Consider the following 20,701-nt stretch of genomic DNA (forward strand, 5'->3'; position numbering starts at 1 on the left):
TACAAAGATATCTTGTGTGCAGTGATTTGGAGGAGGACTGAAGACATGAAAAAGAGCTTGTTGGGAGATTATTTTTTGTTAAGAGTTTTCAGTAGGTTGCGGGTATTTTTAGTATTTTTTTTTAATTGAAGTGTTTCCACATACCTGGAAATTTCAACAGTTTTCCTTTCAAGAAAAAAAAAGTTTTTTATGATACTGTTATTCTGAGAATTGAACATTTTCATGTGTGTGAGTGTGTGTGTTTCAATATGGTTTTTAAAAAATATATTTTTTTTAAAGTTGGAAGTCAGAAGAAACTCAGTGAAAAATCTGTCTTGATATGGAATACTTTTTGCTTTGAATCTTATTTCAATTTGAATGTAAGTGTGTGTGTGTCTCAATTCTGTTTAAGCGATAAGGTGGAATTCAAATGGCAGAATTAATTTGAAAAGTTCAGCTCTAATACAGGGTCTTCTGTCTGCTTTGCTAAATCAAACTGCCCGCTGATGAGTCCTATTTGCTTCTGTTCTTTGTGAGCCTAGAAGTAAATGTAGAAGTAACTTCTCCCATGAGGAACTGTTGTAGTGCCTAGAATGAGGTGTTTAGTTTTGTATTTACATAAGTAAATTATGCAAAACTGCCACTACATATAAACCACACAACATAAATTAATCGGAAAAAGCGGAAGAGTTATCTTCTCTTTCTCCTGAAGAAATTATTTTTATATATGCCTTACTGTTGTCCAAGTGGTTGGCCTTGATAATTTTTTCTGAGTAGTCAGATATACTTGAGCATTCAATCTAGGAAAAAAAGAAAAACAAGAGGAAGAGTAATTATGTGTTAGAGATCTCAGCTATATGAATAAAAACAAAATCTACTGAAGGCAGCAAAGACTCTACAGAGCATGTAACCATTGATGAAGAGTAAATCAAACCTGTGCAGGCAGTATCATGATCAATGATATCTTAATATTTACACTGCAGTCTGTGCTTGAGTTAAACTGGCTCATATAGAAAAGATTGTTTTTAAAACTATTGAAATGTGGAAAAAAAGAGGTCCTAACTACAAAATTACATAATTTATTAATCATATTATTTAATTTATTCCTGCTACTTCAGAATATTGCCTCCTCCCCAAAAAAAATCTGCTGAAGGGAATGAATTAGCATGGTACTACATTTCCTCATGTATTTTAAAGCAAAATACATTCAAACTTTGTGAATAATGTTAAAATTCAAACTATGCCAATACTGGTCTGTGTCAAGAAGCAATTGCTTTTCTCTGTGAAAAATCTATCATCTTCGGCAATGCATGCTATCAAAAAATAATACAGACATTTTACAAATAAGAAATGACTGAAATTATTGTATTTACAAAAACATCCAGATTTGCATGTCTTTTCCTATGACCAGTTCTGTGCTTTTACTAGGAAAGGAATTACCAAGTACCTTCTAGTTTTAGATTTGCTCTTAGATTTGTTGAAGTCTGAGTTCTAGCATAAAAGCCCATGTTTGCAATGACCTTTGATATCTTTTAGAGAAATACTGCATTCCATGAATCTCTCTGTTTTTTGTGCTGTTTTAAAATCATGAGGGCCAAAGTTGCTGGTAGTTACCTAATCAGTTCCTAATTTACCTCTTCCAGATTTGACATTAAACTGCCAATAATACTTTGTATAATCCTTGTCCCTCTAATTCCCCTATGGGAATGTCAAATAGAATTATATTATCTCCAGTGAGGTGTTTTATATGTCCAGTGAATTCCATTTAACCTCTAAAAGACCTCTGTGATGGCACTCACAGATGGCAGGACAGCAGATGGAAGGACACACAAATCCCTTATTCTTTTTATATAGCCCATGAAACAGCTAGACATAATAGCAGTCATAATATCAGTCCCTGTCCCCATGGGAACACAAGCATTAATTCTACTTAGCTTGCCTGGGGATGTAAACCGCTCCTTAAGATGTCTGACTCAATGGCCTGAACATAAACCAAGGCATGTCGAAAGGAACACCAGAGTGCCAGTCCAGAGAGTCCCAGGAAGAAATCCCCTGCGGAGAACTCTGTCCTTTTTCTCCATCCAGCTTCTTCTTCCCCTACTGTAAACTGTATAGACTGTATGCCTTGTCTATACTTACAGCCATTATAACATACTCAGTTTTCCTGTCTGTATTCACATCTGTCTGGCATTTTCAATTCCATTGCCCATTCTTTCTGCTTGTTTTGGATGATATTTTAAATAAAGCTTGGGTATGTGGGTGTTTGGAGGTGGCTTTCCAAACTTTCTAAAGAAAAAGGTGCAAATAAAAAGTTCTATTTCATGAATGACTACGAGTTTCCAAAAATCAACTTCATTCTCAAAGAAGCAAAGTAATAAAAAAACAACACTCAAATGTTCCAGAAAGGAAGATATATTTCAGAAAATAAACTTGCTTTAGGGTGGCTAAAGCTGTTTGTCTCTATTTTGACTTGAACTCTATACTATGGTACAATTTTATTTTAAAAAGCAAGTCATTTCAGAAAAAGAAAATACTGAATTCTGTAGGTGAAGAAATAGGAACAAAATTCAGTGTTGTCAGGTTTTTCCCCAGTTCTCTTTCAAGTCAGTGATCTGCTCAAATCTGTCCAATTTTACAAAGCATTTGGATTTTACAAAAACTGTGTGTTCCAATAAAATATGTCTGTACCTCAGTTTACAGTCATAGAATCATAGAATGGTTTGGGTTGAAAGGGACCTTCAAAGATCACCTAGTCCAACCCCCCCTGCCATGGGCAAGGACATCTTTCACTAGATCAGGTTGCTCAAAGCCCCGTCCAACCTGACATTGAACACCTCCAGGGATGGGGCATCCACAGCTTCTCTGGGCAACCTGTTCCAGTGTCTCATCACCCTCATTGTAAAAAATTTCTTCCTTATATCCAGTCTAAATCTACCCTCTTTCAGTTTAAAACCATTGCCCCTTGTCCTATCACTGTAGGCCCTGGTAAAAAGGTCTTTCTCCACCTTTCTTATAAGCCTCCTTTATATATTGAAAGGCCGCAATAAGGTCTCCCTGGAGCCTTCTCTTCTCCAGGCTGAACAACCCCAACTTTCTCAGCCTTTCTTCATAGGAGAGGTATTCTAGCCCTCTGATCATATTTGTGGCACTCCTCTGGACCCGCTCCAACAGGTCCATGTCTTTCCTGTGCTGGGGACCCCAGAGCTGGACGCAGTACTCCAGGTGGGGTCTCACCAGAGCAGAGTAGAAGGAGAGTATCACCTTTCTCAACCTGCTGGCCATGCTTCTTTTTATGCAGCTCAGAATATGATTGGCTTTCTGACCTGTACACACACATTGCTGGCTCATATTCAATTTTCCATCCACCAGTACCCGCCTTCTCTGCAGGGCTGCTCTCAATCAATTCATCAACCAATCTGTACTGACATTGGGGATTGCCCTGATTCAAGTGCAGGACCTTGCACTTGGCCTTGTTGAACTTCATGAGGTTCACACTGGTCCACTTCTCAAGCCTATCAAGGTCCCTCTGGATGACATCCTTTCCCTCAAGTACATCAACTGCACCACTCAGCTTGGTGTCATCTGCAAACTTGCTGAGGGTGAACTCAATCCCACTATCTATGTCATTAATGAAGATATTAATAGTAGTGGGCACAGTATGGACCCTTGAGGGACCCTTGAGTTTCTTCAGCTGTATCTAGTTTTGTGTGTGTGTATATTCATCTCTACTTTCATTTTACTTCTCAGTCTTCAATCTAATGCTGTGAATGTCTCCTCTTTTACTGGGGTCTTTTCCTGAAACAGTCATCACATTCCCAGCTTTCCTTTTCCCCTGGGCTGTGTCCTCATCACCACCTTTTTATCCAAATCAGCTAACATCTGACATGTGCCTTCATTTTATGTGTCTGTTTAACTCCTCCTTACCTACACTGTCTGGTTTGTCTGAAAATGCCATCGAATTCAGACAGTTCTACTGCAGTGATTGCCCTGAATTTTGTATGACTAAATGCAGCAGATGAACCAAGGTTTCAAGGGATAATTGAATGTATTTTTCTGTCCCTCACTCACACCTCCCAAGCACCAACAGCCACATGCTAATCCTATCTCTACACGTATTACAACAGCTCCCCAGTTAGATGAACATCATTGCACAATCTACTGTTATCCTCCCACGATGGTTAGGGGTCAGAGCACATGAAGGAAGAAGAAAAACTGAGGGGGTTGGTTCTGTTCAGCTTGTAGAAGAGATCCCCCCAATCCAATAGCTATCTTCAACTATCTAAAAAGGGCTTGCAGAGAAAACAAAGTCAAACTCTTCTCTGAAGTGCAGAGTGACAAGACAAAAGGCAGTAATCATGAGCTGCGGCAAGGGAAATTCCTGATGATTGTAGCACTGGAATAGGTGCTGAGAGAGGATTTAGAGTCTCCACCCTTGGAGATTTTCCAAATTGGACTGGACAAGGCCTTGAGCAACCTAATATAGCTTTAAACTCAAGTCTGCTTTGAGTAGGAGATTGGATTAGATACTTCCAGAGGTCTTCTAAAGTAAATCTTCCTATAAGTCAGTGATTCTATGATTTACACCTCTTGAAGACCCAGAGATGATTCTAGCAGTTGGCTGAGGTAATGGCAAGGAATAAGTTCCAACAGTGAATAAGAGGGGATAAGAAGAACCAGACAGGGGAGTGGATGAATTTGAACCTGAAGAAGGGAAAGAGTGATAGCAGGAGAGTGATTTCAGTGGAACTGTAGTCAGAAAACCAACACTCTGCATTTGTCAACAGTTCCTACATCATGCTATTTGAAAAATTGCATCTAACTGTAGAGAAGAAACTGGAACATCTCAGGTCTATGTAAACACTCATGGCAAATGTTTGCTTTTTAAAAGGAACACTCACAGTTTCCATTGGCACTCTTTGCCAATAGGACCATAAAGTCTGAATTTGACTGTAAGATCTCTGCCAGATCTCTGAAATGTCTGCTTTTCCAACACAAATACAACTCTGCAGCTTGCTGTGTGACAGGGTTCATGGTGAGGTAGATCATGTGACAAGAAGGTTGAAACTCTGCAGTTGCAGAGGAGTTTCACACCTAAATATGTTCTTCTGAGAGCTGAGGTTCCTGGATAGCACACCCCCCAGCTTCAGTACTGAACAGTCCATTGGTGAGCTGACACTGGTGTGCCCCTGAGCTTTATAAATGCCTGAGGTACAGCCTGAACTGTAAAGATGTCCAAAGCAAAAAAAAACCAACAACAACAAACCTGTGGAAAAGTATTTACTTTTCTTTTACTGGGTGAATTTTATGCCAGTGAGCTGGCTCACTGTAGAATCAGATAAGCACCAGTGCCAGCACAAGGGAGGGAGGAAGACCATATGGCCAGGGATCTGGGAGATAGGAAGGTGGGAGCACAGCATCATCATTTTGTATATGCTTATACTTTTACAACACTGAAACATCCTTGCATGAGACCTGCATTCCTCCATCAGAGAAGGCTTCAGATTTATTCTCCCTGAGGCTTTGAGGTAATAAATTGTGTACTTGGTTTACAAGAAATACATTCTAGCTGCCAATTCAGTATATTGTCTCATGCTTAAACTCCAAAACTTTGGCCAGCACCTTCTGATTTCAGCTATCTATAGTTCCATGCTTTAGTCTGATACTCAGATGAGGCACTCAGAATTAACATTAGATTTTGAAAATATAAGCCTGAGAATTGAACAGGAGTCCTTGCATTTCGTGTATCATTACAAGTAATAAAGACGCAGTTTAGATATTCAGTGACATCAGTGTCTTCAAATGCACAGATGTAGCCAACTAAGTTTTAGTAAACAATTTTGTCAAAGAAGTACACAGAGAAATAGAATCTATTTCCCCTTTTCTATGTTGTGTTGTGTCTGCAGGGCAAACAGAAGTCCAAAGCAAAAAGAAATGGTATTTGTTATTTTAGAGTCAGTACAAATAACTGAATATACTTAAGAAGCAAACCTATGCTCTAATGACTTCTCTGCAGGGAACTGCACTTTCATGCTCCTAAAGTTCAATGTATTTAAGGTAATCATTCCCTTCTGCCTCTGAAAAGCACTATTGTTGGCACAGAAAACATGCACATGCTTTCTTGCATGATTTGCTGAGTTGTAACGTACAGGGAAAAGTGTATTCATGAAATTTGTTTCCAAGACTACAAAGTTGCAGAATTTAAGAATTTAAAAAAAGCAAGATAGTTCCTTTGACCCCTCTGAGTAGGAGTGAGTCCCTTTAACATTTTTTTGCAGCCAAGAAGAAATGTGGATATGTACCAGATCACCAAAGATTCCACACAAGAAAAGACATTATAACTCGATTTACAAAAGGCACACTACTGCAGGTCATAGAAAGCAACAGAAGTCCACTGAAGTGACTGTAAATCAAGCCATACAAGAGCTTGGAGAGAAGAATTTCAAACCAAGACAAGTAAGAAAAGGTAAATCACCAAGCCAAATTCTCAGGCAAAATGCACTAACAAACTCAAAACATGAGAAAGTCTTCTTACCCCATATACCTTCTTGGCTCCTGCCTTTGCAGCAAACATAGAGAGGATTCCCGTGCCACTTCCAACATCAAGGACAATCTTATCTTTAAAAACATGTTTATTGTGATACATTGAGTTTCTATAGGTTAATGTGCGCACTTCATCCTTTAACATTTCCTGTGATGAAAAAAAAAGCATTCTGTTATTATTATTTGAAGTGCTTATATGCATTCAACACTGTTGGTGAATGCATTCCTTTATTATAATTTAAGCATTATTAACACACAACCTGAAGAGTTTTTCAAGTACTTTGGGGGGCACACATCAAAGCAACTGTAAAATGCTAGCTACTTAGAATTGAATTATTAAGAAGAAGCATGATGTCCTTTGTACAATTTTATTTCTCTAAATATTACTTCAGTGTTACAATTGACAACCAGAATGTAATCTAACCACAGCACTGCTTTGGGCCTAGACAGAAGCCATACAGAAATCCAAGCTTTCCTTTTCTCCTAAATCATGCACAACTCCACTGTCTAGGACAAGAGTGAAGGCCCATGAAGATGATTAAGGATTGGAGCATCTGACATGTGAGGAGAGATTGAGAGAGCTAGGATTGTTCAGCCTGGAGAAGAGAAGGCTCAGGAGGATCCTATCAATGTGTATAAATATCTGTTGAGTGGGGGAGGAAAGAAGGCAGAGACAGACTCTTCTCAGTGGTAACCAATTAAAGAACAAGAGGCACAAATGACATGAACAGGTTTTTCAGAGCCTTGTCCAATCAGGTTTTAAATATATCCAAGGATGGAAGCTCCATAGCCAGCATTTTACCAACCTCCCAGTAAAGAATATTTTTTTCCAATTAAGTTTTTGCCCATGACATCAACCAGCTCCTTCAGCCCTGGTGGAGACAGCCTATCAGGTCCCATTTGTTTAAGTGAGCCTTCTCTGTTGAGGGTAAGTCATCCTCACTCTAGACTTTGCCACTCATCTTAGGGACCTGGGATTCCTGAAGGCAAGTCATACCAGTAGAACCAGAACTGAAGAAGTAATTTTCCATGTCCTTTGTCACCAGATACCCTGCCTCATTCAGCAACAGTCCCACCTTTTCCCCAATTTTCATTTTGCTGTTAATACACCTAGAGAAGCCCTGCTGTGTTACCCTTCCCATCCCTTGCCAGATTCATGTCTAGATGCAACTTAGCTTTCCTAAACCTGGCCCTGAAATTACTTCTGGGTCACCTGACCCTTCTTCTACCTCTTGTATGCTTCTTTTTTGGTTTGAATTTTGTCAGGAGCTTCTTGTTCATTCATGCAGGCCTCCTGCCACCGCTGCTTGACTTTCTGCATGTCGGGATGGACCGTTCGTGGAGAAAGTGAGCCTTGAAAATCAACCAGTTTTCCTGGACACCTCTTCTCTGCACTATCTCCCATGAGATTTTTCCAAGCAGATCCATGAAAAGGATGAAGATTGTTCTCCTGAAACCCAGGGTTGTCAACAAGACAAATAGCATGGGTCCTGAGAGAGCATCCATGCTCTCAGGATCCTGAACTTTACCATCTCATGGTCACTGCAGCCAAACCTGTCCTGACCATCACATCCCCAGCTGGTTCATTCTTTTTAGTAAGTATCAGGACCAGCAGAGCACCACACATCCTCCTCCCCCCTGCCCATTGATTCAGGTAATCTGTGCCAGGAATTTATCATCGTGCACTCCAAAAATGTCCTGGATTGCTTATGTCCTGTTCTGTTGCTTTTCAGCAGATATTGGGGTGATTAAAGTCTCCCATGGACCAGAAAACAGACTCATGTCTCATGCAGACATAAGACTTCTTTCAGCTGTCTGAAGAAGACCTCATCTACTTCTTCTTCCTGATTAGGTGGTCTGTAGCAGACACCCACAACAATGTCAACCATGTTAGTCTGCCATTTAATCCTGATCCAAAAGCTCTCAGCTGGAACATCATCTGTCCCATAGTGGACATGATTCCATGCATTCAGCTGCTCTGTCTCCCTTCTCACCTTCCCAGGCTGTCCCTTCTAAAGAGCCTGTATCCAGCTACTGTAGCATTCCAGTCATGTGAGCAATCTCACAGCATCTCTTTGATGCCTGTGAGACTGTAGCCATGCAACTGCACACTGACCTCTAACTCCTCCTGTTCATTTCCCAGGCTGCATGTATTAGTGTACAGGCACTTCAGAGAGGCTTTCTGTCATGTTGATTTTCCAGAAAAGGTATAAGACCTTCCCTCATAATGCTGCCTCTTGGTACTTCATTTTTTGTGTGCTTACACTTGGGGTTGGCCCCTTCTGCTGTTTTATTGACTGACTATGAGGTCTTGTCCACACCATCCTGCATCTTTTGCTTACCAACTTGGTCCACCACTTCCCCGTGTGACTGTGGGTCATCATCTCTTTCCTCTATCATTCTTAGCTTAAAGGTCTCCTCATCAGGTTGGCCAGCCTGTTGGCAAAGACGCTTTTGGCCTGGTTTGTCAGGTGGATTCCATCTCTTCCTAGCAGACCTCAATCCTCAAAGAGGGTCCCGTAGACATAAAAGCTGAAAACTTGTCATTGACACCAGCTGCACAACCAGTTGTGGACCTGCAGGAGCACTTCTCCTCAAGTCCTTACTTGCACTGTTAGAATTGCAGCAAAAAACCACCTGGCACACCTTGCTGTTGATCATCATACTGAGAGCCATGCAGTCACACTTGATATGCTCCAGGTCTCATTGGTGCTCATGGGGAAGAGCAGCAGTAGTAATCCAAGACTGGTCTAAAGGCAGCCTCTCCACAATGTCCCAGATCCTAGGCAGCAGGTCAGGTCAGCAGATGGGGGCCTCTGTACCCTGCAGGAGGGAACCTTCCACTACTATCACTTGTCACTTCCTCCCAGTGCTTCTGCATGGCTCAGGGCCACCTGATTCTGATGCTTCATTGGACAGAACTTCCTGTCCCTCAACTACAATGAAGGCGCTGAACCTGTTCTGTAGCTAGAGATCTGCAGGTGGATCAGGAGCCTTCCTCCTGTTGCCAGAAGTCACAAGTTTCCAGCCTTCACCATCAGAGAAGTCTCCACTTCCAAACCTGCTAAGTACAGACTCTGACTGCCCCTCCTTTCAGTACAGTTGGGGATTTAGGCTTTTGTACCTTCAAGATATTGGAGAAGACCCAGTCAGTCTCTTCCTCAAGTCCCTGATGCTGCAAAGACTGCCAACCTCGTCTAGCAGCTCCTTTACTTGTTCACACAGATCCTCTACCAGTGCACACCTCCTGCAGGCAAGGACGCAACCTCCCACTTCCCAGCCTCAGCAAGAGGCCCCAAGTACTCCCTGCACTCCCTGAGACCTACAGAGCTGCATCCTTCCATCAGGAGCTCAGTCTGATTTGAGGTCTCTGATGTGTCTTCAGTATTTCTCTTAGGTCTCCTTCCCACGCAATTGTTCCTTCTCCCATTCTTGGACTGAATTTCTGAATGCTACACTGGCAAGATGTAATTGGCAGATAGAAATCTTCTGTTTATGTATACACCCCACAAACAATTACTAGAGTAATGGAAATAGATAGTTTGTTATGTGGTTTGTGAAAAGTGCCACTGACTTCACATTGTTGGCCTTTTTGCATCCTAGACTTTAAGATTCCATCCTCTTGGGTTACATAAATATGAGATATTAGTGTCTTCTTTAGAACTGGTCTACAGTCAACTTTTTGATGGTAAATATGGTCCACTCTGTATTTTGAATTCTTTCCAGGAGTGTATTTACTGGAGGCTATTGGGCTATATGTTCCCATTAACGCAACCTGTGCGTTCAAGTAACATGCCAGAAGTCAAGAAATTACTTGGCTTCTCATGTCAGTTGAGTAGCTGTTCTGCTGGCATCTGTGCTCAAATATGCAAGAGAACAAAAGACCTAACTTAGCAATAAGGTAGTTTCCATGTGTGGTTGGGTTAGTTTGCAGCCCACAAATATGCACTAAATTGATGCAGTCATGAAGATCACCACTGTAAAAATAGCTAATATAAGCTCTGTGGAGAACTCATATATGTAAGGATCTAAGTGGGACAGAGGTTTTGAGTACAGGTCTCTAGAGAAGTGGGTGATATCTTTGGCACTTAACCAGATTATACAATCTTCTGAGGAAAGGTGGAGGAATATAATTATGAGCAAAGTGGGAGGGGGATAAATAACTAATAAATAAAAGAAAACATTATTATTGTTATTATTATTATTATTAAAAATAATTGCTGAAATAAAAATAAATATTACCTCATGAATTCCAAAGTGAGCATAGGAATCAAAGTAATAATCCCTGGATGTCATCTCTTCTGGATTGATGAGCTTTGCCATCTTGCCTCGGCCCGGGCAGCTTGGTTGCAACGGGACATGTATGACAGATTGAACTGGCTTTGGAACAACAGTAGGCTGAGGAGGCTGGGATGGGATGGGGCAAACCTAGGAGAACATGGAATATTGTTAAGAGACATTATTAAAATAAAACATTTCTCTCTATGTCTAGCATAGTGGTATTATTGTAACTAGCTAGGAGATAGTAAGACCAAAGACACCTGGGGTATCATAAGTGAAATTTAGGCTGCTGTCTGTTCCTGGCTGTTTAACTTACTTGCTCTGTCTTGGCAAATTTCCTTAATGGCTTTTTCCTTGATGTTCCTCTGCAGATACCTACATCAGTGCAAAGTAATGGCAAATTATTGGTGTTGGCTGAAGTGGGGTTTTCTCCTTTAGTGTCTTTCTGTCAAACTGCGACAGCTTTGTGAGAGGTAAGTTGTAATAAAACAGTTCCCCTGCACAGAAGAGCTCATAATCAAAGGATTTTGAACACAGTGTTACCAACAAGAAGGACAGGATTCACAGTCAATTCTTAATTGTCAGGTAATATGTCTGGCTATATTGATGAGGTAGGTCTGAGAATGCTCGCAATATCTGAAAGTCCCTGACACTATCTGAAAGTCTCTCAGCATGTCCAGAAAGCACTGTAGGGAGCTGTGTCGGAAATGTGATCCCTTAATTTAGTTTCCTGTTGTTGGGAGATGCAGGAGTTATGTGTTACCAACACCCCCTGGCCCACTGCACTTCATTTTCCTTGCATATTGCATCTCCAACACCAAAATTTCAATAGAGCCAGAATGCTCACACTCCCTTGAATCAGATTTGACACCTGTAGCATCTAAGACAGAAGATAGAATGTTTCACAAACATGAGACACAGACCATGGTCTGGCCCATAAGTACATCTACATCTTTCATCCTTAACATGAAGCAAAATGCTGAAAACTGAGAAAGACTGAGCAAGATGCTACAGCTTCACATGTGCACTAAGTCACCTGCAAATTATGAGTCAACAACTTCATATATTAAGAAGGTCAATCCTACTTAAAATATGTCACCTCCTCTTGTGCTTTTTTTTTATTTTCAGATTTAGTAGTTTCCCAATGGGGACCAGATTTGCCTGAGCCTCTCCAAGACACTTTCATAAAGTTGACTCTATCTTCTATAGCTTGATACTGTGAGACATCAATCCCTTGTACTCTCTCTGAATAGCATCAATTAGCCTAGTTCAGTTTACTTCAATATAAAAAAAAACCATAAAACATTTTTCCCTTGTCCATTTGAAGATTTAAATGTGTCATCTTTTGATGGTTTCTTTGGTCCATCTGTGGAAAATGCACACTAGTGGTTTATGTTCCTGTAACACCTTTCATCCCCAAAGATCCAGAAGTGCTTTATTTATACATCTTTTCTATTTCTGATGGTTTTGACTTTATCACCTCACGCAGTTGTGCTAGTTTTGGCTGGGACAGAGTTAATTTTCTTCATAGTAGCTAGTATGGGGATATGTTTTGGATTTGTGCTGGAAACAGTGTTGATAATACAGGGATATTTTAGTTATTGCTGAGCAGCGCTTACACAGAGTCAAGGCCTTTTCTGCTTCTCACACCACCCCACCAGCGAGTAGGCTGAGGGTGCACAAGAAGTTGGGAGGGGACACAGCTGGGACAGCTGACCCCAGCTGACCAAAGGGATATCCCATACCATATGACCTCATGCTCAGCATATAAAGCTGGGGGAAGAAGAAGGAAGGGGGGGATGTTCAGAGTGATGGCGTTTGTCTTCTCAAGTAACTGCTACACGTGATGGAGCCCTGCTTTCCTGGAGATGGCTGAACACCTGCCTCCCGATGGGAAGTAGTGAATGAATTCCTTGTTTTGCTTTGCTTGCATGCACAGCTTTTGCTTTACCTATTAAACTGTCTTTATCTCAACCCATGAGTTTTCTCATTTTTACTCTTCGGATTCTCTCCCCCATCCCACTGGGGGGAGTAAGTGAGTGGCTGTGTGGTGTTCAGTTGCCGGCTGGGGTTAAACCATGACACCAGTTCACCTCCCACCCAGAATACGATTGTTCCTAATTGGTATTTGTATTTCTGTCCTGTCTAGTTTTAAAATGTCCATCTGCAGTCATTTCTCTTAAGAAACTATTTCATTGCCTGTTCACTGCAAGCAACACCTTGACAGCTCATTCTGTCAAGGTGTTGCTTGTAATATTCAACCGTTCCAAATTTAATCCTGATACTTTTAATTACATACTTGAGGTTATATCCTAACATTTTTCCCCGTTGGTGTACACACTATCAAATTTTTGCAGTTACCTTGCCCTGTAGTCCTTTCTGTGTTTGTCTGCTGGATTAGAAAGACTTAAACTGTAGATGTTCGGAATTTTGTTTTAATTTAATACGAACTCTATAAGGTCTTACACTTTCCTCCTAAATCTTGTCCTCCACATCATTTTACAAGCAAAATATGTAAATGTAACAGTCACTGAACTCTTCATTCTGTTCCTGTCTTAGGTAAGAAGGTCTCCAGACACAAGATGGTACATCACAGGCAATTGCTCAAAAGCTACCTACTGGAGAGAAGGTCTGTCAGTTTTTGTAAATTAAACTAAAGGGGTATTAGCATTTCTATTGCTGTCAGACTACAAATTCAGATGTGGTTTGCTGTACAATAGAAAGCATTTTCTACAGGAAAAGAGACTAGTCTTGAAGGTGAATCTTCTGTCTGGGTCTCAGGCAATATTAGTTCTGCTCCTGGCTGCATGGAATTTGTCTAGACAGGGTTATGAGAACAAGGCTTATTCTGACTGAAGATACAGAATGAAACTAAATTCAGCAACTCAGGCTAGGAAAGTTGTTTGAATGATTTTGTTTGCTGTAAAGGAGTTAACATTGTAATCTCATAGTCTGCAAGACAGCTGAATTCTGCTACAGCCAAGGAGTGGCAAGATAACTTTTATTAAGCTACTGAGGCAGTATTAGACCTTTGACTCACAGTACTTTTCAGGTTTATCTAAAATACCTGAAGACCTACTGCTCTCAACTGTCCATATACATCTCTGCCAGAGAGTATGTATCCCATGTAGCAGAAGAAGTAGAAGCCTATTAGGCCTGCTTCTCAGCTGTCTTAGTTTGTAGCCAAGCAGTCCATGGTAAAATGTGTTGATGGTGGTTGTGTGATAATGTTAGGCTGTGCATACCATTAGGTCATGCACTGTCCATCCTGTGCTATGGGTATCATAGCCTCATGCAGAAGGGGTAACAGAAAACTAGATAGGGGTGGTGATCTTCTCGGCCAGCAGCACTCTGTCACAGGGACCTTAAATCAGCTGCTTCATTTCTGTTTTAGGCATATTAACACAACACAGACCTTTCAAATTAAAATGATGTATTTTTTTGCAGCATCTGCAATACCCACTGCTAGAATTTCTGTGTGTAGCACTGTAATTCTGAAACTCCAAGGCAAGGTCACAATTACAAGAATAATTTTGTGAGTGGGGCTCAGGAAATCCCTCTGCCATAGATTTGCTATAGACACTGTGAACAATTTCAGCCAAGAGTAACTCATGTCCTGTGACAACCAATACCTGGGGAAAACATATAAACACAGTGGACAATTACAAAATAAAGAAATGTAATGAAAGCTATTATTTGTATCAGAAACAATAAAGTCTTTAGGTGTACAGCTCTGTGCTTGCTAAACTAGAAACAACTAAGCTTTTAGGGATATGGTGTAACTGCTTTAGGAGAAAACATGCCTCCAAGAGAAAAGCTATCAAGGAAAGATAGCTTCCTGTATTATTTCCAGAACTGAAAAGAATCTTTGATATGATTTACAAGCTTAGCACCTATATACCCTACATGTCAGAAACAACTCGTCTTTTGAGTAACTCCTGAAAAGGGAAAGCATCTGTGCTGGGGTAAATCTCAAATCAATGAAAAGAATCTAACAAATTCTATCTGAATAAACTATGTTTATTACAAATATGGATTCCAGCCAGCTGCACACAGTTCCAGAACACTGGCCACTGCTAATGCAGATGAAGTTTGAAAGAATGCAAACAGCTGCCTCAGAATCCATTCATCACTGTGCTAAACGTGTAGCCCTCTATTTTTCCATCTCCCATTTGCTACTGAAGACAGAGTTGGAGGGTCTGAAGGATCTGAGAAGCAATCTTTTTCTACCATTGCTATGGAACTTAGGTCCTGCTGCTCTGTACCATTTCAACACTTAAGTCAAAGGAAATTGGGAAATATTTTCCTACTTTTAACAATTAAATAAAGTTTCTTTCCTCTTTCTTTGTGGACAAGGTTGGTAGATTACAGATGCATCAAAGGTATTAGCACAGGACCTTTTTTTAAAAGCTTTGAATTCTTACAAAAGGCAAGATTCATAACTCTCATTCATTTCTCAAAATCACACATCTGAACATTTTGACATAGGTTTCTAAAACACATATAGGCACTTCAGTGATGGATGTGACTTTCAGATATGTGGAGTTGCCCACATGCATCAATGGAAACTGTTGAAATTCTTCTTTCTTGAAAACTGGACCTAAGTCAACATGGACTTACAAGGCTATCTGGATGTACAATTCCCATAATACAAAAGAGAACTTGGTATTCAAAAATCACAGGCTATTTTGAAAATTTAAGCCTTTTAGATGTATCCATCTGCCTACAGAGAGGCAAGATGGTGAAATATGCACAACTCATTTTTTAGGAGGTTTATGACAAAAGCTGAGGTGTGTAGAGTAAAAATAAACTTGAATTTCAATGTTCATTTCTTGATATTACTATGGAGACACAGGGCTGGAGGTTGAAATTCCAATCCTTGTAAAACTGTTGTTCAAGCTGCAGTGTTTTCTCCTTGACAAATTCTTAGTTATTTATGACATTTTTATGGCATTGAAGAGGTTAACAGTATCTTCTGTCTGGAAATGCCTACCCTTTCATTAAGAAACTACACTTATTAAGAATGGAATTATAGTTTAATATGATTCAATTTCAGCATTCTCTTATTTTTAAACAAATGGTTTTATCGTATCTAAATATTGATTATACTTATTTCTTGGGCCAAATAGCTTTCTGTGTCAGAACTACTAGAATAGAATATGCCTGGCACCGTTTTCATTATTCTGAATTTAATAATCTATACCTTTAGCATGCAAGAGATTATCACCTGATATGCAGTCACGATAGCAGTTCCAACAATACAGCTTTTCCTGCTGCAGATATAAAGGCATAGCCAAATATAAGAGGTATTTGGTATCCTCCTGCCAAAACTTAGGCTAACTTCTACAACAGCTTCTTGGAAGTCATTACACAATGGTACAGGCTAAAACCTCCCTTGACTCCTTTGTCTTGTACCCTTTTGAAATGAGTCTTTGTCCCAGGTTTGTAAAGTTGTTTGGATTGAGCAAAGAATCTGGTCCATTATCTGAGAAGTTTTAACCTGATTTTCTGAGGAAATGAAGCTGCCACAGTATCTTGTCTGTGTCTCCCATTGGTAACTTTTGAGCGTGTCCAACCCAGTCTATTTTGAAAGAAGAGTGGAAATACCAAACACATACGTATTCCTACACATTTCTTGAAAATCAGAAATTAGGTAGAAGAATAGCCAATTTGATGATCCACTGAAATTGAAGCAGCCAGATTTCAGTTGTCATTCTTTCTACTTGCTCTAAGTTTATTAAGCTAACTGGCTTGTATTACATGTGTAATATGTAGTCTCCAGACCAACCATACTGTATGATGAGTAATGAAGATGTAGGAAGAAGTCTAGGCAGGGCTCAGAACTAAGTTGGGAGATGAGGGGATAAAGAGCACATACCTGCAGGAAACAAGGTTTCATTAGCTTCCCTACTCATGGAAAAAACTTTTTATGCTAAGGACATGAAGTTCACAAGGAGTGCAAAATAGCCAGGAATCAAGGGATTCCAACAGAGACCAGATGAGACAAACATTCAACTGCAGACAGACATTACTGCTTGGAAACAAGGATGTTATAATGTCTGCATTAGGTACATGTTTTAAGGAAGTGGCCTTCAAAGACCAGTAAAGAATGTTTGGCTTTCATTGTGGATTTTGTTTTTCTTAGTGGAGGCTTTATGTTGTGATATTTCTCAAAATCAGGATGAAATAGCCAGTTCCTCAGTAGCGATAAATCTACTTTCTGCTTGATAAAAATTAGGCTCAGTTTGTTTTAAGTTGCAGATAACTATGAGTTCAATGCAACTGCAAATCTCTAAACTCTAAAACTGCAAATCTAGCCAGATAGATTCTGTAAGAAAATTGGGAGAGAGAACTGATTCTTAAAACTGCTTGTTTTGAACCTACTCCTTTTTCAGCCACTTCAAAGTCAAGCACTGCTCTGAACTTTCTACATGGAGTGTCTGAAATGCCAGATCAACCTGTCATAGACAAACCTGTCCATTTATTGTCAGCAGGAAAATCATTGTCCTTTACAGACAAGTATAGCTTAGAGTACATCACAATTGCTACATGTTATCCCTAAGGTAATGGTGATTCTAAAAATATTGTGAAAACACTGAGGCATGTTCTGAAATCCGAGGCTTTATTGTTTGCTTTAGAGTAAAGCCTCTGTCCAGAACAACTGAGACTGAGCAGTCATACAAGGAACTTGATTATACACTAAGTGTCCAAATCCTCAGAAAGTCATAGAATCATAGAATAGTTTGGGTTGAAAGGGACCTTTAAAGGTCATCTAGTCCAACCCCCCTGCCATGGGCAGGGACATCTTCAACTAGATCAGGTTGCTCAGAGCCCCATCCAACCTGACATTGAACACCTCCAGGGATGGGGCATCCACAGCTTCTCTGGGCAACCTGTTCCAGTGTCTCATCACCCTCATTGTAAAAAATTTCTTCCTTATATCCAGTCTAAATCTACCCCCTTTTAGTTTAAAGCCATTCCCCCTTGTCCTATTACAACAGGCCCTGCTAAAAAGTTTGTCCCCATCTTTCTTATAAGCCCCCTTTAAGTACTGATAGGCTGCAATAAGGTCTCCCCAGAGCCTTCTCTTCTCCAGGCTGAACAACCCCAACTCTCTCAGCCTTTCTTCATAGGAGAGGTGTTCCATCCCCCTGATCATTTTCATGGCCCTCCTCTGGACCTGCTCCAACAGGTCCATGTCTTTCTTATGCTGGACGCATAAGAAAGCTGGACTCCAGAGCTGGACGCAGTACTCCAGGTGGGGTCTCACCAGAGCAGAGTAGAGGGGCAGAATCACCTCCCTCGACCTGCTGGCCACGCTGCTTTTGATGCAGCCCAGGATACGATTGGCCTTCTGGGCTGCGAGCGCACATTGCTGGCTCATGTCCAGCTTTCCATCCACCAGTACCCCCAAGTCCTTCTTGGCAGGGCTGCTCTCAATCCCTTCATCCCCCAGCCTGTATTGATACTGGGGGTTGCCCCGACCCAGATGCAGGACCTTGCACTTGGCCTTGTTGAACCTCATGAGGTTCACACAGGCCCACTTCTCCAGCTTGTCCAGGTCTCTCTGGATGGCATCCCGTCCCTCAGGCCTGTCAACCATACCACTCAGCTTGGTGTCATCTGCAAACTGGCTGAGGGTGCACTTGATCCTACTGTCTATGTCACTGATGAAGAGATTAAACAGTACTGGTCCCAATACAGACCCCTGCGGGACGCCACTCATCACCGATCTCCATCTGGACATTGAGCTGTTGACCACGACCCTCTGGATGCGACCATCTAACCAATTCCTCACCCACCGGACAGTCCACCCATCAAATCCATACCTCTCCAGTTTAGAGAGAAGGATGTTGTGGGGGAACATGTCAAAGGCCTTACAGAAGTCCAGACAGACAACATCTGTAGCCCTTCCCGTGTCCACTGATGTAGTCACTCCATCATAGAAGGCCACTAGGTTAATCAGGCAGGACTTGCCCTCGGTGAAGCCATGCTGGCTGTCTCGAATCACCTCCCTGTCCTCCATGTGCCTTAGCATCGCTTCTCAGAGGATCTGTTCCATGATCTTCCCAGGCCCAGAGGTGAGACTGACTGGCCTGTAGTTCCCCGGGTCTTCCTTTTTTCCCTTTTTAAAAATGGGGGTTATGTTTCCCCTTTTCCAGTCAGTGGGAACTTCACCGGACTGCCACGACTTCTCAGATACGATGGATAGTGGCTTAGCAACTTCATCCGCCAGTTCCTTCAGGACCTGCAGATGGATCTCATCAGGTCCCATAGATTTGTGTACCTTCAGGTGCCTTAGATGGTCTCGAACCTGATATTCTCCCACAGTGGGCAGCTCTTCATTCTCCCAGTCCCCACCTTTGCCTTCTGCGGCTTGGGCGGTGAGGCTCGAGCACTTGCCAGTGAAGACCGAGGCAAAAAAGTCATTGACTACCTTTGCTTTCTCCGTGTCCCGGGTAACCAGGTCTCCCATTTCATTCTGGAGAGGGCCCACATTTTCCTTCATCTTCCTTTTATCCCTGACATACCTATAGAATCTTTTCTTGTTGCCCTTGATGTCCCTGGCCAGATTTAATTCTATATCAGGGCTTTAGCTTTCCTAACCTGATCCCTGGCTGCTCGGACAATTTCTCTGTATTCCTCCCAGGCTACCTGTCCTTGCTTCCACCCTCTGTAGGCTTCCTTTTTGTGTTGGAATTTGTCCAGGAGCTCCTTGTTCATCCATGCAGGCCTCCTGGCATTTTTGCCTGACATCCTCTTTGTTGGGATGCATAGCTCCTGAGCTTGGAGGAGGTGATCCTTGAATATCACCCAGCTTTCTTGGGCCCCTCTTCCCTCCAGGGCTTTGTCCCATGGCACTCTACCAAGCAGATCCCTGAAGAGGCTAAAGTCTGCTCTCCTGAAGTCCAGGGTAGTGAGCTTGCTGTGCGCCCTCCTCAGTGTCCTAAGGATCTTGAACTCCACCATTTTGTGGTCACTGCAGCCCAGGCTGCCCTTGAGCTTCACATTGCCCACCAGCCCCTCCTTGTTGGTGAGAACAAGGTCCAGCATAGCACCTCTCCTCGTTGGCTCCTCTACCACTTGGAGAAGGAAGTTATCATCGACGCATTCCAGGAACTTCCCAGATTGCTTATGCCCTGCCGTGTTGTCCCTCCAACAGATGTTGGGGTGGCTGAAGTCCTCCATGAGGACCAGGGCTTGTAAGCGTAAGGCTACTCCTATCTGTCTATAGAGGGCCTCATCCACTCGGTCTTCCTGGTCAGGTGGCCTGTAGCAGACCCCCACTGTAATGTCACCTGTCCCTGCCTTCCCTTTAATTCTGACCCATAAGCTCTCGGTCAGCTCCTCATCCATCCCCAGGCAGAGCTCTATGCACTCCAGCTGGTCATTGACATAGAGGGCGACACCCCCTCCTTGTCTCCCCTGCCTGTCCTTCCTATCCCTCCAAATCAAAGTAAAAGATGCAAGGAGGTCTTCAGTATGATAAAGGCATGGTTGGCATATTTAGGCTGCAGCAGAAATAACACGAAGTAGCAAGAAGGAATGCAAAGATCACAAAGGTTTGCAAATCTGTTACTTGTTGTTTGAAAGTTAAAAAGGAATTTACATATCTAAATGTAAATACAAGATAGGAACTGTGATACCTTTGTGGACCTGACCCAGGGTACTATATACTGTCAAGATTCTTAATGGGGACTAACTATTGGGGAAAAGCCAGAATCTTCTTAGTGACAGGTCACAAATTAAGCAAGCAAATTTCCAGTTGGGTATAAGGGAATAATTCTTCCCCCTAATAGAGTTTAAACACTGAAACAAATGCTTAGAGGGTCTGTGGGGTGTCCAACCTTGTAGATTGCAAAACTCAGCTGGAGAAGGTCCTTAGCAGCCTGATCTAGCT

At 41.7% G+C, this 20,701-nt stretch overlaps 1 protein-coding gene across 2 annotated transcripts in view; it reads right to left on the reverse strand.

Moving 5' to 3' along the window:
• PRMT8 (protein arginine methyltransferase 8) overlaps positions 1-20,701 on the reverse strand; it is a 73,682-nt gene that overhangs the window by 23,494 nt on the left and 29,487 nt on the right. For both annotated transcript variants that reach the window (XM_076346302.1, XM_076346292.1), the window contains exons 2-4: positions 10,762-10,947; positions 6,512-6,667; positions 716-779 (exon numbers count right to left, since the gene is read on the reverse strand). In XM_076346302.1, coding sequence (XP_076202417.1) covers positions 716-779; positions 6,512-6,667; positions 10,762-10,947 — 406 coding nt within the window. The remainder of the gene's footprint in view (positions 1-715; positions 780-6,511; positions 6,668-10,761; positions 10,948-20,701) is intronic.

This window comes from Aptenodytes patagonicus, chromosome 1 (assembly GCF_965638725.1).
Source record: "Aptenodytes patagonicus chromosome 1, bAptPat1.pri.cur, whole genome shotgun sequence".
NCBI lineage: Eukaryota > Metazoa > Chordata > Aves > Sphenisciformes > Spheniscidae > Aptenodytes > Aptenodytes patagonicus.